Source organism: Lygodium microphyllum, unplaced genomic scaffold (genome assembly GCF_053477565.2).
Source record: "Lygodium microphyllum isolate KBCC unplaced genomic scaffold, Lygodium_microphyllum_v1.1.10 scaffold_76, whole genome shotgun sequence".
In the NCBI taxonomy this organism is placed as follows: domain Eukaryota; kingdom Viridiplantae; phylum Streptophyta; class Polypodiopsida; order Schizaeales; family Lygodiaceae; genus Lygodium; species Lygodium microphyllum.
The window spans coordinates 362129-387535 of record NW_028229559.1 but is presented as its reverse complement, the minus strand read 5'-3'; the positions used below and the strand labels follow the sequence as shown (position 1 = coordinate 387535).

General features: G+C 43.0%; 1 protein-coding gene and 1 pseudogene across 3 annotated transcripts in view; both read right to left on the bottom strand.

Annotated features, from left to right (window-relative positions):
- Positions 1 to 25407, bottom strand: part of LOC148008705 (molybdenum cofactor sulfurase-like) — a 101259-nt gene that overhangs the window by 63247 nt on the left and 12605 nt on the right. For 2 of the 3 annotated variants that reach the window (XM_087674046.1, XM_087674048.1), the window contains exons 4-16: positions 16214 to 16374; positions 15990 to 16120; positions 15764 to 15878; positions 15612 to 15659; positions 15315 to 15417; positions 15184 to 15229; positions 15045 to 15083; positions 14145 to 14301; positions 7501 to 7603; positions 6469 to 6594; positions 6233 to 6310; positions 6048 to 6149; positions 5526 to 5619 (exon numbers count right to left, since the gene is read on the bottom strand). In XM_087674046.1, coding sequence (XP_087530172.1) covers positions 5526 to 5619; positions 6048 to 6149; positions 6233 to 6310; positions 6469 to 6594; positions 7501 to 7603; positions 14145 to 14301; positions 15045 to 15083; positions 15184 to 15229; positions 15315 to 15417; positions 15612 to 15659; positions 15764 to 15878; positions 15990 to 16120; positions 16214 to 16374 — 1303 coding nt within the window. The remainder of the gene's footprint in view (positions 1 to 5525; positions 5620 to 6047; positions 6150 to 6232; positions 6311 to 6468; positions 6595 to 7500; positions 7604 to 14144; positions 14302 to 15044; positions 15084 to 15183; positions 15230 to 15314; positions 15418 to 15611; positions 15660 to 15763; positions 15879 to 15989; positions 16121 to 16213; positions 16375 to 25407) is intronic. The other variant, XM_087674047.1, reaches the window with a different exon arrangement.
- Positions 9078 to 10253, bottom strand: LOC148008706 (alpha-L-fucosidase 3 pseudogene; annotated as a pseudogene).

The window sequence follows — 25407 nt, the reverse complement described above, 5'->3', positions numbered from 1 at the left end:
ATATTACTTATGTATTTTCAAAACACTTTTTAAAAACAAAAAACAAAGCAAAACAAACAAGTCCATTGTTGATTCCATCCGCCTTTGTAGGCCTTGGTAGGCCCTTGGGCAACCGACGAGCACCCTTGGTCCGATGCCCTGACCTCTATGGGGTGATCACTTGGGCTCCCTTGGTAAGATATCCATCGCCTCTGTAGTCTTGGTAGGCCACTGGGCAACCAACGTGCACCTTTTGTCTGATGCCCTGGCTGCTTTGGGGTGGGACGCCTAGGGTAAATCAAAATTTAGGCTGGCCTACTTTTCTCGTCCTATTTTGGGCTTGAGAGGGGGTTTGTGCTAAGAAATGCACTTAGCCACTTAAACAGTGTTAGCAGTCATATTTGTCATGCCTTGTCATCTCCTACCTGTGAGCCTCAGTCTGAGTCAGACGAGGACATTAGGAGCTCTGACATGTCTGTCATATATTATGATGGGGGAGGCTAGTCACTCTTGACTGGCTGTCTTAGGATGTGTATTTCTTTTTGGCCTCTTTTAGTGGGCAGCCACTGGCTGCCCGTCCACTTTTTTGGTCATTGATGTGGGGCGCCCATTTTAGGGAATTTTTAGGGTTTGCGTCCATTTTAGGATTAGGGTTAGGGTTTGTCCTTTTGCCTATTTATAGGCAGCCCCCCTCCCCACTTGATCACTTGTCTTCTTGCAGATTCCGACATTCCTTCTCCCCCGTGGTGGTGCTGCCATCATCATCAACCTGATCTGGTGCCCTCACTGACGCTGTGGGCTGCGTGCTGATCAGTCTCCTTCCGCCTTCCCGTTTGTATTCAGCATTCATTTCAGTCAATGCAGATTTCTCTTCCTTATTTTCTACTCTCTCTCTCTCTCCCTCCATGTTCATATTCCCTCTTCCGCAACGTACTCTCACATGATATCAGAGCTGAAGGAGAGTACACGGAGCTGAGATTTACGCGGAAGATCACCCAAATCTTTGCATTTGCTGCTGGCCTCATCCCCAACAGCATGGGTGGCCCTTCCAAGATGTCACCATCCTTGCATTTGCTGCAGGCGCCCCCTCCAGAGGCTGCCACGTCATCAACCACCACTTCCTGCTTGCATTTTCAGTCAGGGCGGCCACTCCTACAGCTGGGCGACATTCCTCCAGTCTGCCTTTTGCTGATCTGGCTGTCATTCCATCTCCAGGCGGCTCTTCTCATGCTGGCGACCTACTCCCAGGCTGTGTTTTGGTGCTGACGGCTTCTGTCTTGGTGCTATTCATCAAACAACCTTGCAGTTTGCAGCTCCAGGTGTCTACAGGCCTCCCCCGCCTGCGTTTTGGTGATTGGTGACCATACTGCTGGTCATTATTCGGCATCGGCAAAGTTTTCTTTGGTGTTCAGTGTTTTGCAGATTGGAAGATGTCTTCTCATCAGTTTACGAGCTTTGATGACTCAGATGACGAGCTTTTGTCTCAACACTCATCTGAACGGAGGTGTGATTTCTATCATGAGGACCGTCGTCCGGAGTCTATTCCTCTCTCCCGTCCCCCTTCTATTCATGTATCTCGGCTAGCCCCTTCCAGTGGGCCGAAGATGCAGCCTTTGGTACCCCCTGTACAGGTACCCATACTTCCTCAGCTGCCCAAAGAGGACCGGTTGGATAGCTCCAACTTTTCTCTATGGTCCTGCAAGGTGGAGTGTATCTTGGACTCCTTCGATCTTTGGGAGCTTGTTTCTGTTCCTATTACCCGGCCTAAGGTGGATCCCGCAGATGGGACATCTATGGATCGTGCAGCCTTATGGGATCAGCTCAATTCTAGAGCCAGATCTTTCCTCTTTCTGAGTTTGCAAGATTCTGTCCTTGTTCATGTTCACAGGTTGAAGACTATAGCAGACGTGTGAAGAAAGCTTGCGTCTCTCTATCAACAGAAGACGTTTGCCCACCGGATATCTCTCGAAAAGAAGTTGCGGATGCTCGCTATTGATGATAGTCCTTCCATGAAGAACCACATCAACAGATTAAAGGATATGAGGAATGAGCTTGCATCCCTCGGTCGGACGATATCTTCTGAAGACATGACTATGATTCTCTTGACTCAGCTGCCATCGCCTCGGTTTGATGTCTTCTACACCAGCCTTCTTACTTCAAGGAACCGTGCCCAGCTTCTATGGGAGGAGCTATCCCCGCTTGTCTTGGAGCATGACGAGCGACTTAGAGAGGTCAGTGCTAGTGGATCCGACTCCACTAGAGCCTTTGTTGCAGGTTCGGGAGGACAGAAGAAGAAGAAGAAGTCAAAGGCTAAAAAGAAGAACAGTTCTTCAAGCTCTGACACAGATTCAGAGAGACCGAAGTGCCCACACTGTGGGAAAGGGACCCATCCCGAGGAGAAATGCTGGAAGAAGTACCCTCACCTTCATCCGGGAGCGAAGGGTGGATCTACATCGAAGCCTTCTTCTACCTCTACACCAGTTGTTACCCATGAGTCAGTGTTCCTTCATATCCATGCTTTGGAGGAGGATCCTTCTTCCGTGCCTGCAGTGTCTTCTGCGCAGCCTTGGTTAATGAACAGTGGTGCTTCGAGTCATATGACTCCCCGAGGTGATTTGTTACAGGATCTCCATCCATCAGAGGGTTCAGTCACTGTTGGTGACATTTTATCGGTGCCTATTAGTGGTGTTGGTACATTGCCTTTGTTTACCGACCAACCTTTGAGCTCCTTTTCACAGGCCGTACATGTTCCGGCTTTGGGCCTTCCCCTTCCCTCAGTTTATGGCCTTACGAGCCTTGGCATACGAGTGATCTTCACCGAGCATGCCATTGTTATTGAGGCTTCTTTTACAAGAGTTGTCTTATCTACAAATTGGTAGAAGAGCAGGCTTTACAAGCTCCATTCCCCTTCTTTGATGTAGGGTCCTCCGAGACAGTCTATTGCTACACCCGTTCCCGCTTGTGCACCTTCTATTCCACAGGTTCCTTCCCATCCCCCACCTTCTCCTCCGATGGTTCCCTCGTACCCCCCATCCCTTTCAGAGGGGGACCATCTCGGTGATGTGGCTATGCATCCCCTGGCCCCTAGTGTTTTAGAGGGGGATTCCTAGGTTCGTGAGGAGGTCCTTCAGTGGGGGCAGTCTACATCGATGGACTTCATCGACATTGGCATTCCTCTTGCCACCCCAGGATCTATTTCTTCTTCGTCCTTCAGCCACATCCAGGATCTGAGAGGGGGTGTTAGCAGTCATGTTTGTCATGCCTTGTCATCTCCTGCCTGTGACCCTCAGTCTGAGTCAGGCGAGGACATTAGGAGCTCTGACATGTCTGTCATATGTTATGATGGGGGAGGCTAGTCACTCTTGATTGGATGTCTTAGGATGTGTATTTCTTTTTGGCCTCTTTTAGTGGGCAGCCACTGGCTGCCCAGCCACTTTTTTAGTCATTGATGTGGGGTGCCCATTTTAGGGAATTTTTAGGATTTGCGTCCATTTTAGGGTTAGGGTTAGGATTTGTCCTTTTGCCTATTTATAGGAAGCCCCTCTCCCCACTTGATCACTTGTCTTCTTGCAGATTCCGACACTCCTCCCCCGTAGTGGTGCTACCATCATCATTAGCCTGATCTGATGCCCTCACTGACGCTGTGGGCTGCGTGTAGGGACTGATCAATCTCCTTCCACCTTCCCGTTTGTATTCAGCATTCATTTCAGTCAGTGCAGATTTCTCTTCCTTATTTTCTGCTTTCTCTCTCTCTCCCTCCGTGTTCGTATTCCCTCTTCCACAACGCACTCTCACAAACAATCCCAAAACATGCTTATTTTAGGCTTATTTTAGCCAAATCCTAAAACGGGGAGCGGATCGAGAAAGTTAAGTAGGAGAGGATCTAGAACCCTAATTTTCTATAAATTGGCAGCCAGCCCTCCACTCTTTCACAATCTCGTTTTTGCAAGTTTCAGGTGTTACCAGCTTACTACCCACACCCCGGTCACGGAGGACATCTCACCCTTGCTATCCATCACTGTTCACCACAGTCTGGCACCTGTTTCCAGCCCTCCACACGCTAATTGCTATTGTTTCTGCCTGGCAACTAACTGCTGTTCATCTGCACTGTTGTCGTACAGTCTGCCACACCAGCAAACTCCTATGTTTGCAGACTCCAGCTGCCGCTCTGATAGTTTTCTCTCTCCTGCCTGCGTTTTCAATCTTTCTCTCTCCTGCAAGCTGTCTTGCCTGCGTTTTCAATCTTTCTCTCTCTTGCAAGCTCCGTTTTTAGTCTTTCTCTCTCCTGCAAGCTGTCCTACATGCGTTTTTAGTCTTTCTCTCTCCTGCAGGCTCTCTCTCCTCACAACTGTTTGCATCAGATCCAACTTCTCACTGCTGTGTTTGCTCATGTTCGACATCCGGAGGCTACCTTGCTGCAATTCGGGATCTGTTCGGAGTACGACACACTCTCCAGCTCATTACCCTTGCCCTGATCCTAGAGATACAGGAGTTTAAGGTTCAGTATTCATTCACTACATAGTGTGTTTGTTGCATGAGCATCGTATTATTAGTAGTCATATCATTTCATTTATTCACTGTGTTCATTGTCTCTGAGTTACTCTAACCCTAACCCTAACTGTGTTCTTTTTATCAATCTATGCTTTGTCGTACGGTTTCTGTTTATGTTTCTGTGTTAGGGTATTTTTCTTTACAGATAACAGCTGACTGCCGTAACAAAGAAGGATTGTTCTAGGGTAAGTACTGATGTGCTACCTGCCTGTTCACTTGCAAAATTCAATATATCGAAGCAATGACAGCAAGCCAGAACAGCTCTCTGTCATTCTGATCCAAGTGTAGGTAATGATACCCATCCAGTAGCAATGATACACTACCTACCTGTGCAAAACTGAAAGCTAACAGCCCTACATGTACATGGCAATGCCTTGGCGAATAAATTGATTCACTAGAGTGTGCTAGAACTGAAGTTAACAAGTAGTGCTTATGTGTATAACACATGCAAGATAGTATAACTGATAATGACTCCAGGAGTGCACAGCTTAGGGTGGTTAAGTGAACTCATTTAAGGAATATAACTTTGACAGATCAAATCATCTCTTAAAGATATAGTTGATGGAGAAAAATAATAGCTTCTGACAAATTCAAGATACTATCATCACTGCCTAATCTAGGTGCAATGACTTAGATTTTATTTACTTGTAGGGTTATATTTCTTGCTTATGCTTTGTCCGCATTTTTGCTAAAATCTGTCTGCAGTCATACTGAACTGTGTTTGATGCTTGGAATGATTATTTGCAGCCAAATCAGTCTGCACTGTCATAATGAACTTTGTGTTTGCTGTTTGAAACAATTAAGTTGTGCTGTTTAGAGAAGACTCGTGCCTATTTCGAGCATTAGTTATTATGAAATAATTTTCCTAAAAGCCCCGAGCATAGACTATCCTACTTTCAAAACAAAAGCTCTATTCATTTTCCTCAGGAAGTAGTTACACACCACACAACAAAGTGATTACCATGGGAAAGAAGAAAGAACAACATAAAGCACACCTTCATGGCCTTTGTTACTTCCTTGCCTTGAGTGAGAATAAGAATGCAAGATAGGATCATCCACAAAATACTTCAATAGAAAGTCGAGTAAAGCCTGATGAACATATAAAGGGAAGGTTAGGTTTAGCCGTAGCATAATTTTAGGGGGAGAGATCGAGAGAGTTGTATTAACATCTACAAAAGGCCAAATCAGCCTATGAGACAAAAGTAGATACATCTGAAGTTCAGAAAACTGTCAAATGCACGCACGTGTGCACACACACAACCGCATTCGTGTGTATGTGTACGTGTGTGCACGTACACAACCACATGCATATGCACATCTGTGTGCAAGCATGTGTACTACATAGATGCACATAAGAGAGCATCTTTCTGCTAGAGGTAAGGTGTATGAGCCTTGGCACATGAATTTCTTTGCAGCATGGAAGGAACAGCGTTCACACATGTGTGGACAAGTATGCATGAAAACCTTGTTAACATTCATCCTCTTTTGGACTGTTCAAAACGAATAAGTGAACATACCAGTGATTCCTCTAAGACAGACATGTAGCCAAAAGAAACTCGGATTGCTCCAGTTGGCTTGCCACCAATAATGTCATGGTCATCCCAACACACATGGCCAGCCTAGATGGCAGTATTGAGAACAGGTGAAGCTAGAAGCAAATACCATGAAGCTTAAGAACTAATTGTAAGAGCATGCCACATACCTCATGGTTGGCTTGTATCTCTGCCTCTGACAATCCTACATACTTTGAGCAAGCCCCGGGATTACAGAAGCAGCCAGTCTGCAGTGGTTGCAGGAAATAATATGGAAACACCAATGTTGTCACTAAATGATGTTTATGAACTCAGTAGATTCATGAGATGCCAATGAAAGTTCCTAGCTAGAAAATCTAACCAAGTTGACATGTCAACATACTGTCATTAGCATCTTATCACTTACCCTGAGATGAATTCCATTTAGTGATGCTAGTTTCTCTACTTCTTTGTAACCAATCCAGGTTCCATCAGAGCGTTTCAAATTGAATGTCACAACTGCACCTTGCTTGCAATCTTGTCCCCAATAATCCTGCAAAAGAGTTATCTTTGTTAAGAGAAGCCAAACTGTTCGCTAAAGATCATCTGTATCAATGACGCTGTTGATAACAAACTTGGCTTGCCAAGAAGTGAACTGGAGGGAGAGAGAGGAGAGAGAAAACTGCAGAAGAGACAGAAGAAATGCAAAAGAGAGAGAAAGAGAGTGACAAGGAGAGAGAAAGACAGGAAAGAAGAAGAGAGATGGCTGGAAGCCATGAAAGGACAGGATGAGATAGAGAGAGAAGGACAAAGTTGTATTATTGTGTGAAAAAAACTAATTACCTGTACATGTGTCCTTTGCTCTTTTATATACCCCTAATTCAGTTCTTTACAAGGCTCAACACATATCCATAAGAACATATTGTGGTTTGTTTCACTGATGAACACAATACAAATGCATTAAGGGTTTCTTTGGTGCATGAGTCACGACATACATGCATTCAACAACTCACCAACTTTGTCATTGCATAAAGCTAAACATTCCTTTGTGCAAAAAATGTGGAAACCAGAAGAAGCCTAATTTTGTGCGACACCATGGCTAGGTAGTGTGTCATGTCTCATCCACTACTAAAAAGGAACCAACAGTTCAGTTCCCTCCATGAGCTAACTCTTGTTGCTTTCATTTGTGTCAGTTATGGGGCTGTCTCATAGCTGAATATGCCACTGCATGTCAGGTTAGAAGCCGTCAAACTTAGCAGCAGCAAATGTTTCCTCCTTTTGCTTTATCAATGCCAATGGTTGATATTTTAGTCTCAATGAGACACATTTAAATATTCTAGCACACATTCCTTCTTTGTATTAAATGGAATCTTATTTTTTTGGTTAACACATGCTTAGCCACTTGCATAGACTTCTTTAAATCAAACTCCTGCCAACTTAGACTTAACAACCAATTTACCTGTGAATCATGTCTTCCATACAATATGCAAACGTTTTTCCCATTTTTATGTCTTAGTTCTGCTAACTTTGAGGCTGTGAACTTGGCCAAGCATCCAACATGCCTGTCATAGATTGAGCAGATTGGATCATCCAGATTGGATCATGGCATTTGCTCATGACTCATCACATAGTATAGAACACAAATAAAGAGGATAAAACAACTGCTGAAATATCAAACATGCATAATGTACGTTGGAAAAAGAACATGAAAGCTTGATGTTTATATCCTTATATATATACATTCATATTTGTCAATAATGTAAGAAATGTCAAAAATTATAAGAGTTGCTACATATCCCTTCAAAGCTAAGAACCATTGACCCATGTGTTGTTCCCATACAAGTGCTTTACTACCCCAATTCAATTTCTCAATACCTCTAAGCCAGTTCTTGTAACCTTTATTCAAAGCCAGTTCATCTCTTCCAGCCACTAGACCACTCACGTGGTCGCACAGAAAACGCACGGGAGTTCCTGAAAGTCGCTCGCCGCAGGGACGCTTTGTGAGATAGGAGCAAAGAACGTTGAAGAGTGCTCAACGCAAGATAATTACCCAAAAGAAGAAGTTTAGATAAAAGGCGAATGTGAAAACATACTCATTGATTAAAGAAATGGTCAAGATACATGTTCAAAAGACTCTTGGTCAAGGGGAGTTAAAGGATATGATCAAAAGACATATGAAGAGCTTGAGATGAATCTTGTGATGACAAATTGTTCATTGATATGATGTTGCTCACCGGAATGATTTCCTCCTCTTCCCTATGAATTCTCTCTCAACTTCTGTCGTCAACAAGAGACGGGTAGCAAAGACAATGAGACCATTGTAGAGAAATTTGCCATCTCTCTTTAAAGCAAGCAAAGGATCGCTAGCCAATGAGAAGTCAAGGTCGTAATCTCGATCTAAGAGAGAGAAGAAATGAAGGTGGAATGTAAGGACATGATGGAGAGATCTTGGAGGAGGGTGAGGAGCTCAAAGCTCTTACTCAATAGCCACCCCCATGTGAGGACTTGATGGAGAGATCTTCGAGGAGGGCGAAGCAAGGCTCTTCTAGTGCCTCCCTTTTATAGTTTTTCTCTTCTACTCTCACGTTGGGTTTTTTGCTTTTGGCCTCTCAAAAAAACGTAAGCCTTTTTTAATACGTCTGGCTTTTAGAACGTTAAGGCTAAGCTTTCTAAAGTTTAAGCTTTAATGGATAACCTTTAAAAGCTAAAACGCTTGATATGCCGCACTTTTCGCCTACGTCATCAAAGTCACCATCTTGCTCGTCATCTTCGTCGTCATCCTGTCTGTCAGGCCGCCATAATTAATGCCAACGCCACTGCTTTGTTTTTTTTTTTTTTTTTAATATTCATCATCTGCACAACTCAGTAGTAGCCGAACTGCTTGCTTTTTGGATCAACGATATGCCATCACTTTGCGTATGCTGCCATCATCCGTGTTATCAAAACAATCCAAATTGTAAAACGCCGCCAACTTTGCTTCGTCAACTATTACCACGGGCCACCCTTAAGGCATCAAAGCCACATCTGCGCCCGTGATTAATAGGGCCATATCATGCCACCAGCCAGCCCATTGGCAATGAGATGATTGGCAGCCTCAGTATAATGAACTCCATCCCAACATACATAGACTGAGGGATCCTTGGATAGGTTGTAGGAGAGCTGCTTGCCTCCAATAACAGGTTTGGTCCCACATCCAACTGCCAAATTAAAGTTGTAAGGGCCACCACCAAATCCACAACAAGCCCTTAATGTGAACCTAAATCCATCTAGAAGGGCATTCACAAACAGATTGTACTTTAGTTGGTAGCCATCCAATAGTACAAATTATGCATTCGTAAGTTCTGACTTCAGTTTGCTTACTGTGACTTCCAACATCTTATGTAATATTGAGCAATCCTGTTGTATGGCATCGCACAGCCATGGTTATCAAGGTCTGAGAGCTTGTAGGGAAGCCTTGTAAGAACATAGGCCAAGCATCCCAGTGGACCTGTTGAAATGATCAGAAAGTTTCTAGCCCCTTCCTGATATAATGCTTGAATATTGCTGCTGAACTCCTTGAGCTCTCCTGGTATATAAGCTTTCACTAGCTTGGTTGGGAGATTTCGGAAGTATCCAGATGTAAGGTCATTCTGACCTCTGTCCAAAACATACAATGCCTTCTCGAAATAGTCAGGTCTAGGGAGCAAGCTGGCAAATTGCTTTTGGGACTGATACACTAAGTTCCTCTGTTTAAACTCCTTGAACTACCTAACCTGCACACCCAAATAGAAGGGGCTGAAACCCAATTGCTGGGGTGTAGTGTTCTCTGCAAGAATAGTCGAGTCAGCCGTGGCGAAGTTGGCCCGTCTTTAAATCTGATCCCACAGATTGCAAATATGCATTTAAATAACGCAATCCCAACTCCTGAGCTATGAAATCAATAACAAGGAAACCATCGCAATAGTGGCCTGAGGGTTTGTGGAAGAAGGTGATACTGTTGGGAGGGGGATGGGGTCCGAATGCCGCAACAAGGCCACCTGTGTCAGAGTTGGAGTCCCCAAAATTGAACGAGGCAGGAAACTTGCCATGGCACCGTGCTGAATTCCCTGCATATAAATTATGAATCTACGAGGCCCTAACACTAGCTCTCTCCCGTACGTAGATGATGATGGGACTGTGTGACTGTTCTTATTTTTGTACTCCGATCTTACACGCTCCATCGGCATCATGCATGATTGTCTGCTTCTTTCCACAAATCATATCTTCTCCACACAAGTCTATGCTTGGCAAGCAACCCTGGAGAACAAACTCCCATAGTCACTAACCAATAGCCACCAAAATTGATGATCGTTACTTCAGGCTCCTCCACTTAGTACCAAAGCATTTTTTTATGTTCCAAATGTCCCTTTATCCCAATCTTGAATTTCCTCCATCCTTCTTCTCTTGCATGGTGCACTCATCCTTGGAATCTTCAAAATGGACATTCTCTTCATATGAACCTGTGGTCGTCAGTCCGTCACGCGCCGTCAGCTGGTCATCAGTCCATCAACTACCTACGTCTCCCATCCGATGCCCGTGCGTTGTTGACTGGTTGCCCACTCTTCAACAGTCCCCAAACCATTACGCCTGTCGCATGTAACACTCCTGCGTGTTGACTGCAAGAGTCACCTTGGTCTCCACTGTCTGCGTGTAACCTAAGTCTGACAGTTGTCGCTGCCCTGTCGAGCTTGTAGCTGGCGACTACTGCCTGTGGCCTGCAAGAACCATTATAGCTCTGATACCAGTTTGTAGAGTTGAAACGGAAGCAAATAGAGAAAGAGAGCTGAGAGCAGGCGCATTAATCGAGGAGCTCAATAACCCACAACTGAACAATGTTGAACAGTGAGATAGAGTGAGAGTGAGTCAACTGATAGGTGTGTACCAGTGTGGTACACACAAAGAATAAAAGAATGTATTTATACTCAGGGTACGGTACACTTACACCCGCTAGGGTGAGTTCACATGTGTGAAGTAATATATACATGAGAGAGCACATAAAGGGCCTTTACACCCAACAACGCCTTGGGGTAAAAGAAAAATCCATATCCAGGGCTTATTTCTCATGGCTCAGTTTTGGGCCTAAGAGGGGATGTTGAGCTAAAAATGCATTAGCCTAACTTAAACAGTCCCAAAACACATTTGATTGATGAATAACCTTCTTATTTTAAAAAGAAATGCGGTCCTAGAGAGTTATTGTGTCCCACATGCAAAACCCTCACTTGGGTGTCCCAAACTTTCTACCAATAGGTATGCAGTACACCACTCTCCCTCAATCTCATTTTTGCAAGTTTCAAGAGCTATATCTCTACTGCCACACCCTGTTCGCTAAGTAAATCGCAGTCAGAGCCTTCAGTCGCAGACTGCTATCACCTAGAGCCTGTTTCTAGCCTCTATACCTATCATCTACCTACTAGAACTATCACCATCATCAAGAAATTTGTGTTTGCTGCTGCCATGGCTAGTCGCCATCAGTAGAAGCTGTCACCATCATCATCCTGCTTGAGTTTGCAATCAATCTCTCTTCTCCAACTGTTGTCATCAGCACCTACACTATCACCATCGGTTTCCACCTGTTGCCTAGCACAGTCAACTTGTGTTTACCTCTTCTGCACAATCGCCAGTTTTTCTCTTTCAAGTACCTGCGTTTTTAGTATTTCTCTCTCTTACACTACTGTCTACATCAGATCCAACCTTGGTTGTGTTTGCTAGTGTTCAATACTTGGAGGCTACCTTTGGTACAATTTGGGATCCATTTGGAGTACGACCCACTCTACAGCTCATAACATCTTCCTTGGTCCCAAAGATACGAGAGTTCAAGGTTCAGTATTCACTACATAGTGTATTTGCTGCATGAGCACTACATATTCATTATTCATTCACTTTATTATTCATTGTGTTCACTATCTTTGAGTTACCCTAACCCTAACCCGAACTATGTTGTGTTTATCAATCTGTGCTTTGTAATACGATTGGTTTTGTGTTTTTGTGTTTAGAGCATTTCTTCAAAACCCTACCTCCAGTAAGGCTATATAAGCATGGCCAAGGGTCACTCTCAATAGATGAGAGAGAGTGCATCAATTGTCGCTTCATGAGCAACTAAATAAGCAAGATCTTATACTTTGTGAGCTCTCATTCTCCCTCTTGTGCACATCTTTCCATGTTGCAACTCTGATATTCAAACACAAGAGGCCCTCAAAGTGCTGAAGACATGCCTTGAAGAGACTACAATGACAACAGTTTGACTGTTGCTTCAGTTTAAAAAAAACATCATATTCAGTGCGTTCCATCAATGGAGACAGCTTTCATGGCTGTCTAGACAGAGCAACAACTGATTTCTTCCATTTTCTTGCGATGGAAGTCTGAATTTTGTCTCTATTCAGCATTCTCTCTCATTCTCCAACCATTTCCCAGCTTTGCTCTGAAGATCTTAGCATTCTAATCCTTGGAGACTAAGAAATTGTATTTTTCTCTACAACAAACCCTAAATTATAGCAAAAATTAGGGTATTGACAGCAACCACTGGAAGCGTGCCAAGAGATTCAAGCTTTAACACTTGAATTCTCATGGCTGAGAATTAATACTCAACAAGATTCAAGTGAAAGACCAGGCAACATTCAAATTTGGGGCAAATTTCATTTCCCAAGGAGTTGGTAAAGACCAATTGACCAAGCAAAACAAGGGGCAAGTCAATTTAAAGACTTGCTGGTCGTTTTTTACAGCAAGGGGATTTTTTATTGCAAAGGGGACTGAAGGAATACCATTCTATTCAAATTCAATTGCAATTAAAGATAAAGAAATACTGAAAGGAGTGCCACATTTGGGGACAACAGAATGTCCAATGTCCAAGATTGATTGGTAAATGTTTGTGTTTCAGCATTTCATTAATTATTGCTTGCTGTGATTAAGTTATAATAAGGTTATTACCACCCCTCCATGGAAGAAAGGCTGGTTTCAACATCACTAAGATCGTCCCCCTCTGATAGAGATGGGGGGTACAAGGGAACCATAGGAGGAGAGGGTGGGGGATGGAATCGAACTTGTGGAGTAGATGGTGCACGAGTAAGAACAAGTGCAACAATAGACAACTACCTTAGAGGACCCTATATAAGAGAAGGGAAATGGAAATTGTAGAGCTCGCTCTCCTGTCAACCTATTATTAAAACAGCTCTGCAATAAGAATCCTCAATAAACACAGCCTACTACGTGAAGACAACCTAGGTACCAAGTCTAGTAAGGCCATAAACTAAGAGGACTGAAAAGCCTGAGGAGTGAAAAGCCCAAGTCCGGAACATGTAGGACTTTCAAAATGGAGCTTGAGGAACAGTCTCGCAATAACGACAAAGTGCCAACACCACTAATAGACATTAAACAAATGTCACCAATAGTGACAAGACCCTCAAATGGACAAAGATCATGTAGCAAATCTCCTTTGGAGTCATAAGACTTGAAGTACCACTGTCAATAAGCCAATGTCTCTCAAAAGACAAAGCATCCACTGAAGAAGGCTCCTCCAACACACGGATGTGGAGGAATACAAACCCATGGTTAAGAGCTAGGGTAGAAGTAGAGGAAGACTCAGATGATTTAGCTCCATTTCGGGTACTTCTTCCAACATTTAGCCTCTAGATGTGTCCCCTTCCCATGGTGTGGACATCTAGCCTTCTCTAAATCTATATCAGAGCCTGAAGCATGCTCTTATGTCTCCTTCTTGGGCTTGGGCTTTGTTTTCTCCTTCTCTTCCTCCCTACTTTCATACCTGCAGTAAATGCTTTCATGGAGTTGGATCCACTGGCCACCTCTTTGAGATGCCTGTCATGCTCCAAGACAAGCGGGGCAAGCTCCTCCCATAGAAGAGTTTCTCAGTCCTCAATGTAAGAAGGCTGGTGTAGGAGACATCAAACTTTAGAAGTCTGTGACTGAATATATAAACATGACCTCTCATTTGCTGCTCAAATGTCATTGGCTGGCAATGTTGCTATGCACAATTATCACAACAAGCAGAAGGATATATCATTATCATCTCCAACATAATTACAACAAGTTGACATGGATGTGTCAATAATGAACAAGATTAGAAGGGCTTACATAGCAATATTGGAGAGACCAATCTTATTGACAACAGAAAATCCAGAACGCAGAGCAGCGATGCTCAAAAATGCAACTGTCCCATCTTCAAACCACTGCTCAATCTTCTCTCTCCTCTTTACAAAGTCTCTGTCTGCAATCGTTGTTTCTACAGTACCTAGGACATCAATGCAAATAATATATTTTCTGGAGGTAAAAAACCCAAGACAAATCAGATATGATAGCTTATGTGCAAGAACCATGGCAACAGCAGTGAAGGAATATTAACTTCAAACAAACACACATTCTGTTGATGAAAAACTATTCATATGGAGAATGCTTAGTTTACAAAATACAACATTATCATTGCGCAAACTTGGCTAGCCAGACGCCCAAGAACAAAGAAAAAGAATTGACCATGAAGAGCTTAGAAAAGCAAGAGAGGACTATATCGCCCAGTTCAGACACTGATTACCAAAAGTCTGTCAACCTCCTACAGCCACACATAATAAGTAGATCAAATGCAGAGTGCAGCAGTAATATAAAGTCTTTTATAGGCAGACTATTCCATTTGGTACTGAGCCATGGACCATAATCCATCAGTTAAGTAGAGTTAAATTGTGGTTTACAGCCTGCTTTGAAGGCAGAGCTGCAGAGGGCAGGAACTCTAACACACAAGTTTTTCCATTTTTCCACTTTCATGTACACTCATGTTTGGAAAGACAGCAACTAGGACACTATTAACTCTTAGAGATTCTTAGCAGTCATCGTGACTCATGTCAAAAATCAAAAAAGTAGTATAAGCTCCTTAACTTACCAACTAGCAAAATATGATTATCAATTAATGATTGCTCTAAACTGAACAATTAAAAAATAGGGTCTGCTTCAACTTATGTGGATCTCCTTAGTTCAGTCTCATACCCCCTCCAAAGTATCTTTTCTGCAACTTCCTGGCTGAATCTGTTCACAACCAAGTGCAAAAGTGTTAAATCATAACTAGACACTTGGTGCCCTCAATAAACATTTTTACAAAAAATTATTGCAGCCACCATATAATTACCATTACGCATAATCAGGGCCCCCAATCCTGTTGGGTATCCAAAAATCTGCCCAAATCAAGACCAAAAATATCAGAAGACTGTGATAGCATTGACCACACCCTGAAAACAGAATATCTGGAAAAATGTTTACTTTATAAAAAGAAATGGCCACAAAATCTGCAGGGTACTTTGAAAGATCAATTGGTGACGTTCCACAGCCCTTTGCTGCATCAATGAGAACCATCCACTGGCCCCTGCACAACATAAAGCAAAAGAAAAATTTAGTAAAACTTGGAACAATAGCTGAACCTATCACAAGATTGCGAATTGCTATCCATACTATTCTCGTGAAAAAATCTGTAAAATATTAGCATCATACAGCTGATTGGAACAAAAAAGGTAGAAACGAGAAATTTGAAGATGGTAAAGTTTGGAACAAAGGCTGAACCTATCACAAGATTGCAAATTGCTATCCATATTATTCTCATGAAAAAATCTGTAAAATATATTGGAACAAAAAAGGTAGAAGTGATGTATGATGGTTGGAACAAAAAAGGTAGAAACGAGAAATTTGAAGATGGTATCTGCATTTGGACTCACTTATAGCCCTCAACATGTCTGCCAGATTGGATGACATTCACTAAATTGAGGTCAAACCTAACCCCAGAAAAGTTGCATTCTGAAGGAAACGAGAACAAATGGCAGATTGCTCCTGCTGTAAAAGATAACACCTAAAATCATTAGCTCGATTGACCATACTGCAATCAGGAGACAAAATAATGCATCCTCCAGGACTTTTGCAAAGAAATTACTCGACAATGTTCACCTTCCTTCTGTCCAATGGTGGAAACATGAACATCACGCTTTTGAGGACTCCTCAGCTGAACAGTTACATGCTGTTTTTCAAAATCCTCGAAATCTGCTGCATGGACTGTACTTCCAGCAGCAAGGGCATATCTTTGTTTAAAAAACTGTAGTAAGGGAATTTCCTGCAGAAGCCTGAACCCACACAATATTACTATCTTACAATATTACAAAGGAAGAGGATACTCTCGAATTCCAAGCACACTGTTATGGTTCTCCAAACTGTAGAGGTAAGCACTCTCAGCATTCCAAGGAAAATACTCTCCAACTAGCTTGAGTGCTGCAGTTGCCCCTGAAGTAAACACACAACTATACTCTCCAGCAGAAGCATTGAAAAAATTCAATACCTGCAATTCATCACTATCACATTTTTCAATCCAAAGCCAATAGCGACAAAGCAACTCCACCTGCTTTCTGAATTGCTAATGTTGACTTTAGTTCTTGATGTTTTAAGTCTGCACACCTCAACAGAACCCAATTGCAACCACCCACAACAAACCTAAGACAAGCTCACTTGCAGCACACAACATCATGGATTCAACCAATCTGATATCACTTACATGTTATGAGTAAAAGTGTTAGCTTTTGTATGGGCTCTAGGTATTTCTACTTCATTCACATTGATGACTTGACAACCTCTACTCTGCACATTTTGTTAAGCTAAAAAAGATGCATTACACATTAAATCTTCATAAGCTCACTACAACAGCCCCAAAACTCAAATATTACCCAAATTATGTGTCCCATAACCAAACACCCAAACTTTGGGAGAATCCACATCTTTAAATAGGAGGCTGCCTGGTGACTCGGTTCATCCCTCTCCTATAGGTTCTAGTCATTAGTTCATGCCATCCACTGGCTGTCCAGCTGATGGCGATGTTGAGCTAAAAATGCATTAGCTTTACTTAAACACTCCCCCAAAACATGCTTAATTAATGAAGAAACATTGTTTATTTAAAAGAAACGAGATCCTAGAGAGTTTCTATGTCCCATAAGCTGTCCATTGCTGTCTCCATCAGTTGGCGCCTAATTTCCAACCCTCTTCACACAGTTTGGAGCTGATTCCAGCCAGGCGACTGCTGTTCCTGTGTAGACCTACTGCCGTACAACCCGCCACATCATCACAGTCCTCCAATCTGCGTTTCTAGTCTTTCTCTCACCTACTGCCTGCTTTTTAGTCTTTCTCTCTCCTACAAGCTATCCTGCTTGGATTTTTAGCCTCTCTCTCCTGCAATCTGCATTTTTAGTCTTTCTCTCTCCTACAGGCTGTCCTACCTGCGTTTTTAGTCTTTCTCTCTCCTCACTGCTATTTGCATTAGATCCAACTTCTCACTGCTGCGTTTGCTGGTGTTCGACATCCGAAGGCTACCTTGCTGCGATTAAGGATCCATTCAAAGTACGAAACACTCTCCAACTCATTACCCCTGCCCTGATCCTCGAGATACAAGAGTTCGAGGTACAGTATTCATTCACTACATAGTGTGTTTGCTGCATGAGCATCGTATATTCAGTAGTCATATCACTTCATTCATTCACTATGTTCATTGTCTCTGAGTTATCCTAACCCTAACTGTGTTTTTTTATCAGTCTATACTTTGTCGTACAGTTTCTGTTTATGTTTCTGTGTTAGGGTATTTCTTTACATGGTATCAAGGCCTAGTATTCTTTGAGAAACCTAGGCCTTTGATCTCAAAGCTCTACACAAGAAGCAAGATCAATAGTAGGTTCAAATGACTTCAAACACAACACCAATTCAGTCTCCAAAACCAACTATGCCGAGAACCGTGTGAGAGTGGGCCGATCAGCTTGCTCCACAAAGTTCTGACTGGTGGAAGACACTTTTGATTACCTGGAAGAAAAGCTAGGCAAGTTCATCGCTGAAGAATACAAACTGATCATAGCTTATAGACGAAAGAAAAGATCGAAGGATTGCCCTTCAAGAAAAGCTTTTAAATGAAGGTATGCATGAATTTCTCTCTTCAGATGTTACGCATAAATCTGATGTTGTTGCAGGGCCGTCGAGACCTCCAATAGGAATGGGCCCTTCTTTTGGAGAACAAGACTCAAAGTATGTTCCTTTCTTTCATCCTCTTCCGTCCACTCCGGTGGAACGTACTTTAGATTCGTCTTTTGTTCCTTCTTCTTTTACCTCTTCTACTTTACAATATTCTAGTAGAGATCATGTGGAAGAAAAAATCCTATCTGTTGACTACGGAAAAGGTCCTCTTGAGGACCAATTCTTGTATGTTAACACACCTCGTGGAGATTATAAGAAAAAGTCAAGTACCTCTTCTTCTAACCTTCCTTCTTTTCCGTCTACTTCACAAAATTAGAATGAATTCCTTTTTCTTCATTGCATGGTGTTTCATCATCTTCACATTTTCATTTCCAATCATTAAAAGATAAAAATGAACAAAATGCATCTGCATCTCACATACCGCATTTTCAACACCCGCCACATTCTTCCGCTACTTCTCCACTTCCATTCACACCATTTACATTTCCATTTCAAACACCTCATGTCGCACCGCACATCACACCAGGAGGTTACAGACACATAGGCACATCCGTTGGGACCTCATCCTTCCCTCAGCTGGGTGGTGTTCCACCTACTTCACATACATTTTCGGGATCATTGAGGCCTAGGTACCCCCCCCAGTCTCTCCCGAGTGTGGATCAGTTGACTCCACAGTTTGCCTCCATGGGTTTACCTAGTGGACCTTCTAGTCATACTACAGTGTCCCAGCCTCACTTTGGATAGCGCTTCCGTGTCCAAGTGCCTCCACCTTCACCGGCACCTTATGGAAGTATTCATGTTCAAGTGCTTCCACCTCAATCAGCACTCATTGGACACTCGCAGTCTACTTCTACCTACCCACCTCTACCCCCTCCTCCTACCTATCAGGCATATCCACCTCCACCATCTTATCCCCCACATCCATCTTACCCCACCTACCCGACACCTCATGGTTCTAGCTCATTTTCTACCAAGCATGCAACATGTCCTTGACTCCAAAAACCTATAGGATCTTGTGCAGGGGTTGAAACCCCAACCCAATCCTGCGCTTGTCCCATACGAGGTTGTCCACTCATGGAAGGCTAGGAATGCCTCCGCTATTGTCGAGTTGATGCAGGGCTTATTGCTTGAGTCTCATTCTCAACTTCAGCATTTTGACTTAGCGTCTAAGCAATGGGTACACTTGACTGACCGCTATGCAGCTCGGGATAGGGTCCGTCGTATCAATCTTGACCATGAGCTCCAGCTTTTCAAAATCACTAACCGGGATGACTTAAAAGTCAAGTTAGTTGAGTATCGACGTCTTCTCGTTGAATTCTCCACTACGGGGACTCCCAAAGTCCTTTGACAATCACGTCACATTGTTCCTAAATAAACTCCCCATGAAATATTTCAATTTTGTGAAAGGTATAGTTTCAAAGCCTACCATGCCTACATTCTATGAATTTGAGTGTCAGTTGTTGCGTTACGCACGGTTGTTTGATCAATTTCAAGTGAATTCCTCTTCAAAGGAGGCTCTTATTGCTCATTCTCAGAAAGGGCAACAAAGAAAGGGAAAACAAAACCAAACCTCCATGTTGGGAATAAAGGCCCTCGTGCCTTTTAATGTGCTCAAGTTTAAACACACCCTTAACACTGTACTTTCATATATATATCTATCTAAAAACCTAAAGTGGTACACTCGTCATTGTACCCACAAATCGTGCTCACTCTTACTCTCAGTCTCTCTCCCCATGCTAACAGCCACTAACTGTCTTGATCTTCATGCTCCCAGACACTACAAACTGGTATCAGAGCATACGGTGCAGACAATCGTCAGGCGTGCAGACAGCTAGAGTTCGTGTCGGGTAGGGAGACGGCTAGAGTTCCCGACCAAATTGAGTTGGGTTCCACAAACTGCTGACTAGTGTGATCAACATGGTCTAGCGGGCGTGCAATAGGTGCAACGACCAACGAGGAGCAAGCGCTGGCAGGCTTCAATGGTCTGAGCATGACGGAGGGAGTCGGGCAGCAACGAGCGCAACTCGGCAGTCCCCATGCGCAACGCAACCAGCACGGACGGCAATTTCGCAAGTGCCACGTCGCCTGACAAGTCACAGACCTAAACGGCCATTGACCCGCCGTTTTTTCTCAAAAATATTTGAGATTATTTTTGCCTCCTCTCTTCCGGGTGTTCACACACGCAAGCACAGTGCACAAATTTATGTAGATTTAGGCCAAGAAAATTGGGGCTTTTCCAGGTTGAGTGCTACTCATTCAAAATTGAGGTATCTGTGTCAGAAATTACAGACATTGTGCGGGTTTCAATTGGGGATTTCGCCAAATTTACTGAAATTTTGCTCATCCGAGTGAAATTTCTCAACATTGTACCCATAAAATTTGGGGCTTTTGCTGTATTGGTAAAATTTTGTTCGGCTGAGTCAGATTGGTTGACATTGGTGCACAATTGGATTTGAGAAATTTGGGGCTTTTGCAAGATTTTATGAAAATTTGCTAAATTTTTCCATTCTATGCTTTCGGGAAACATGTATTAATGCAAGTGGAACAGATTGGTCAATGAAATTTGGGGGTTTTGCTGAAATTGCTCTATTTTGGCAAAATTGACCTATTCTATGCATGTTAGAGACAGTTCAAATGTGTGGTTAATGCTTTGAGCACAAAAATTTTAGGGCTTTTGACCGTGCGTGTCGAATTTTATGCCCGTGGGTACATGTACAACACAAATCGCATCTAACATTTGGGACTTCTCATGTAATGTGATGCATTTGCCCTTGCAACAGCTGTAATCAGTTGTGGAATGCTGTAGCACATGGTTTGGTGCTTCTGAAAATTTACTTACAGATCTGAAATTTCTGCTTCTACATGGTCATTTATTGCTGGTTGATACTTGTTTATACCTTGGTCACTTGTGTGACAGTTTGGGCTTGTGAGAGTGCGCTGCGGAAGAGGGAATACGAACACGGAGGGGGAGAGAGAGAGAGCAGAAAATAAGGAAGAGAAATCTGCACTGACTGAAATGAATGCTGAATACAAATGGGAAGGCAGAAGGAGACTGATCAGTCCCTGCACGCAGCCCACAGCGTCAGGCACCAGATCAGGCTGATGATGATGGCAGCACCACCACGGGGGAGGAGTGTCGGAATCTGCAAGAAGACAAGTGATCAAGTGGGGAGGGGGGCTGCCTATAAATAGGCAAAAGGACAAACCCTAACCCTAACCCTAAAATGGGCGCAAACCCTAAAAATGCCCTAAAGTGGGCGCCCCACAACAGTGACCAAAAAGTGGCCGGGCAGCCAGTGGCTGCCCACTAAAAGAGGCCAAAAAGAAATACACATCCTAAGACAGCCATTCAAGAGTGACAAGCCTCCCCCATCATAACACATGACAGACATGTCAGAGCTCCCAATGTCCTCATCTGACTCAGACTGAGGCTCACAGGCAGGAGATGACAAGACATGACAAACATGACTGCTAACAGGGCCTGCATTTGCTAAATTTTTTGTCACACTTGGGCTGAAAATCATGGCTAACAGTAGTAATCTCATGCACATAAACAAGCTTGAAGCAACACATAACTTTGCAGTTTGGCAAAAACAATGCTACAATATCTTGTTGCAAAAGAATCAGGCAAAGCCAATTAAGACAAAAGGGGCAAAACCCGCAGATATGAAAGAGGATGATTGGGATGAGTTATATGAGCTTGCATGCTCAACCATTGAGCTATCGATTTCTGATGCCTTGCTGTTTAACATTGAAGGTTTGGATTCTGCATATGCTATTTGGACTCGACTAGAAGAACTGTATGCCCAGAAGAGTGCTGCAAGCAAAGTGTATCGGCTGAAAAAGCTTATGGATTTGCGTATGAAAGAGGGTATGGCAATGTCTACTCACTTAAGTGAGTTTAACTCCATTTTCAGCCTGCTGGTTGCCTTGAAGTTCTTGATTGATGAAGAATTTAAGGCTACATTCTTGCTTTGCACTCTACCAAAGAGTTAGCATACATTTAGGACTCCTATGAGTAATTCTAATGCAATTCTTTTGTATGTTGATGTAGAGAGTGCTCTACTCATGGAAGAAATGAATCGGCAGAACAATGCATCCAGTAAGTCTTCCAATGCTTTGCATACTAGGGACAGATCACAACAGAAAGGCAAATATGATAGCAAGGGACGAAGTAAATCGCATGGCAAAGATGTTGAATGCCATCATTGTGGCAAGAAGGGTCACTTTAAACGTGACTGCTACAAATGGAAGAAAGAGAAAGAAAAGGGCAAGAAGACAGATGATAGCAAGGAAGAGAAGAAAGAAAGTTAGCCTAAGAAAAGCAATGTCAAATTGAAGAGGTGAATGTAGTCACTCATGACAGTGACAGTGGGAATGGCGTACTCTTTGTCTCTTCACACTTTGGTGCACATGCTTTACTTATAGATACAAATAATGCCATGCATACTTGGATTCTCGATTTAGGTGCTTTCTTTCATGTCACCCCCCATCATGAGTGGTTCCGAAAATTTATTTACAAATCTGAAATATGTGCTTCTACGTGGTCATTTATTTTTGGTTGGTACTTGTTTATACCTTGGTCACCTGGGTAACAGTTTGGGCCTGCATTTTACTGATTTTTTTGTCACATTTGGGCTGAAAATCATGGCTGGCAGCAGTAACAGCAATAATCTCATGTACATAAAGAAGCTTGAAGCAGCACATAACTTTGCAGTTTGGTAAAAACAGTGCTACAATATCCTCTTGCAAAAGAAGCAAGCAAAGCCGATTAAAACCAAAGGGACAAAGCTCGCAAACATGGAACAGGAAGATTGGGATGAGTTAAATGAGCTTGCACGCTCAACCATCAAGCTATCAATATCTGATGCCTTGCTGTTTAACATTGAAGGCTTGGATTCTGCATATGCTATTTGGACTCAACTAGAAGAACTGTATGCCCAAAAGAGTGCTACAAGCAAAGTGTATTGGCTGAAAAAGCTTATGGATTTGCGTATGAAAGAGGGTACAGCAATGTCTACTCACTTGAGTGAGTTTAACTCCATTTTCAGCCTGCTGGTTGCCTTGAAGTTCTTGATTGATGAAGAATTTAAGGCTACGTTCTTGCTTTGCACTCTTCCAAAGAGTTGGAATACATTCAGGACTGCTATGAGCAATTCGAATGCGATCCTTTTGTATGTTGATGTAGAGAGTGCTCCACTCATGAAAAAAATGAATCGGCAAAACAATGCATCCAGTAAGTCTTCCAGTGCTTTGCATACTAGGGGCAAATCACAGCAGAAAGGCAAATATGATAGCAAGGGATGCAGTAAATCACATGGCAAAGATGTTGAATGCCATAATTGAGACAAGAAGGGTCACTTTAAACATGATTGCTACAAATAGAAGAAAGAGAAAGGAAAGGGCAAGAAGGCAGATGATAGCAAGGAAGAGAAGAAAGAGGGTCCACCCAAGAAGAGCAGTGTCAAAATTGAAGAGGTGAATGTAGTCACTCATGACAGTGAGGACAGTGGAAATGGCATACTTTTGGTCTCTTCATACTTTGGTGCACATGCTTTACTTGCAGATACAGATGAGGACATGCATACATGGATTCTCGATTCAGGTGCTTCCTTTCATGTCACCCGTCATTGAGAGTGGTTCTCTGCCTATATAGGGGGTCGACATGGTGTTGTCCATCTTGGGGACAACTATGCATGTTTGTAGGTATTGGCAGTGTGCAGTTACAGTTTCAGCATGGCTCTGTCTTTACACTTCAGCATGTACAGCATGCCTCTTCCGTAATGGATTTGGACCTCTTCATCACGTCATGGAGTATAAGGACCAGAGATGCCTAGGTCTTTTCCTCCTGGAGCTCGAGAGGCGCCGAACTGCACTACTGCAAGACGAGGCCAGCTCATCCAGAAGGACACACACAGAGAGCAGTGATGAGACAGACAACTTCTACAGAGCCGACCCTACTAACACTACTAGCCTAGCAGAGACAAAGCCACCCCGCCAAACACCTTACAGGCCACGCCGTGGAGTCACATTGGATAGAGCCATTTCCCTTCGTCGAGCACGACAACCCCGTCTACCAGGACCACGTTCGAGGAGGCCACACCACAGTCGGATTAGAGTCATTATCACGAGACACTGAAGATTCACCACCAAGCATATCAGTGAAGCAGCTAGGGACCGCATCATAGCTGAGATCATGTACAGATCTTGAGATCAGCTACAGCCCATAGTCTCCACCACACTTTTGTACATGGCTCTATCAGATCTGGTTATCCTTTCCTTTCCTTTTCTTTTCTATCGATGAAACAACACTACACATGGTTCAGCCCTAGTATAGTCCCATCGTATAGTTATTTTTAGTATATTTTCAGTATTGTTTCATAGGCTACCCACTTATTTGTAATGTTATCTTTACCTTGCTGATGAGATGACATTAGACATGGATGTACTCTGGATTTTGTCTCATAGGCCACATTGGCCTTATGTAGACGTTAATCTCTCTCTCTCTCTCTCTCTCTCCTACCATGGGGGAGGAGAATCATTGTATATCTAGAAAGGTCCCATGGGTCATAATTTGGCCTTCTGTGGACGATAATAAACTACTCTACTCTCTCTCTCTCTCTCTCTCTCTCTCTCTCTCTCTCTCTCTCTCTCTCTCTCTCTCTCTCTCTCTCTCTCTCTCTCTCTCTCTCTCTCTCTCTCTCAACAGAGACGGGATGTACCTGCAATGAACAGTGGTGGGCATGAACAGTATCTACAGGGATGCGCAGTGACTGATAGGACAGTTTTATGTCGTGACTGTGACTATATAAGAAATCTGTTGACTCTCTCATACTGACGTGAATACAAACCTGTGTGAATATATTGAGATTGCAGATGTCCTCAGACTGATGTGCACCTTGCCATGCTATGTAGACTGGAGACCTGCGTGAATTCAGACTGACGCACATTAACATTTCATGCTACAGTGACAGTTTAGGTGAGATTGACAGTTCTATGCTACATTGACAGTTTATGCTACAGTCATATTTTATGATGCAGTCACATTGACAATTTATGATATACTGACAGTTCATGCTATAGTGATAGTTTATGTTACTGGTTTACTACTCTAGTCAGACTGTAAACAGTTTTATGCTATAGCACATACTATAATCATGATGGAAGAAATTGACAACGAAGGAATCACAAAACCAACCATGGAAACAATGTTTCATACACCGCCAAAGAACACGAGATACAAAACCTATGGGCGTAAAACCCGAGATTGGAATCTCTCTCCACGGTCAAGTAGATATGGGAAGACATCCCGCAAAATTAATGAAACACTATATGAGGAGATGTTGACCATACTCCGTGCTGA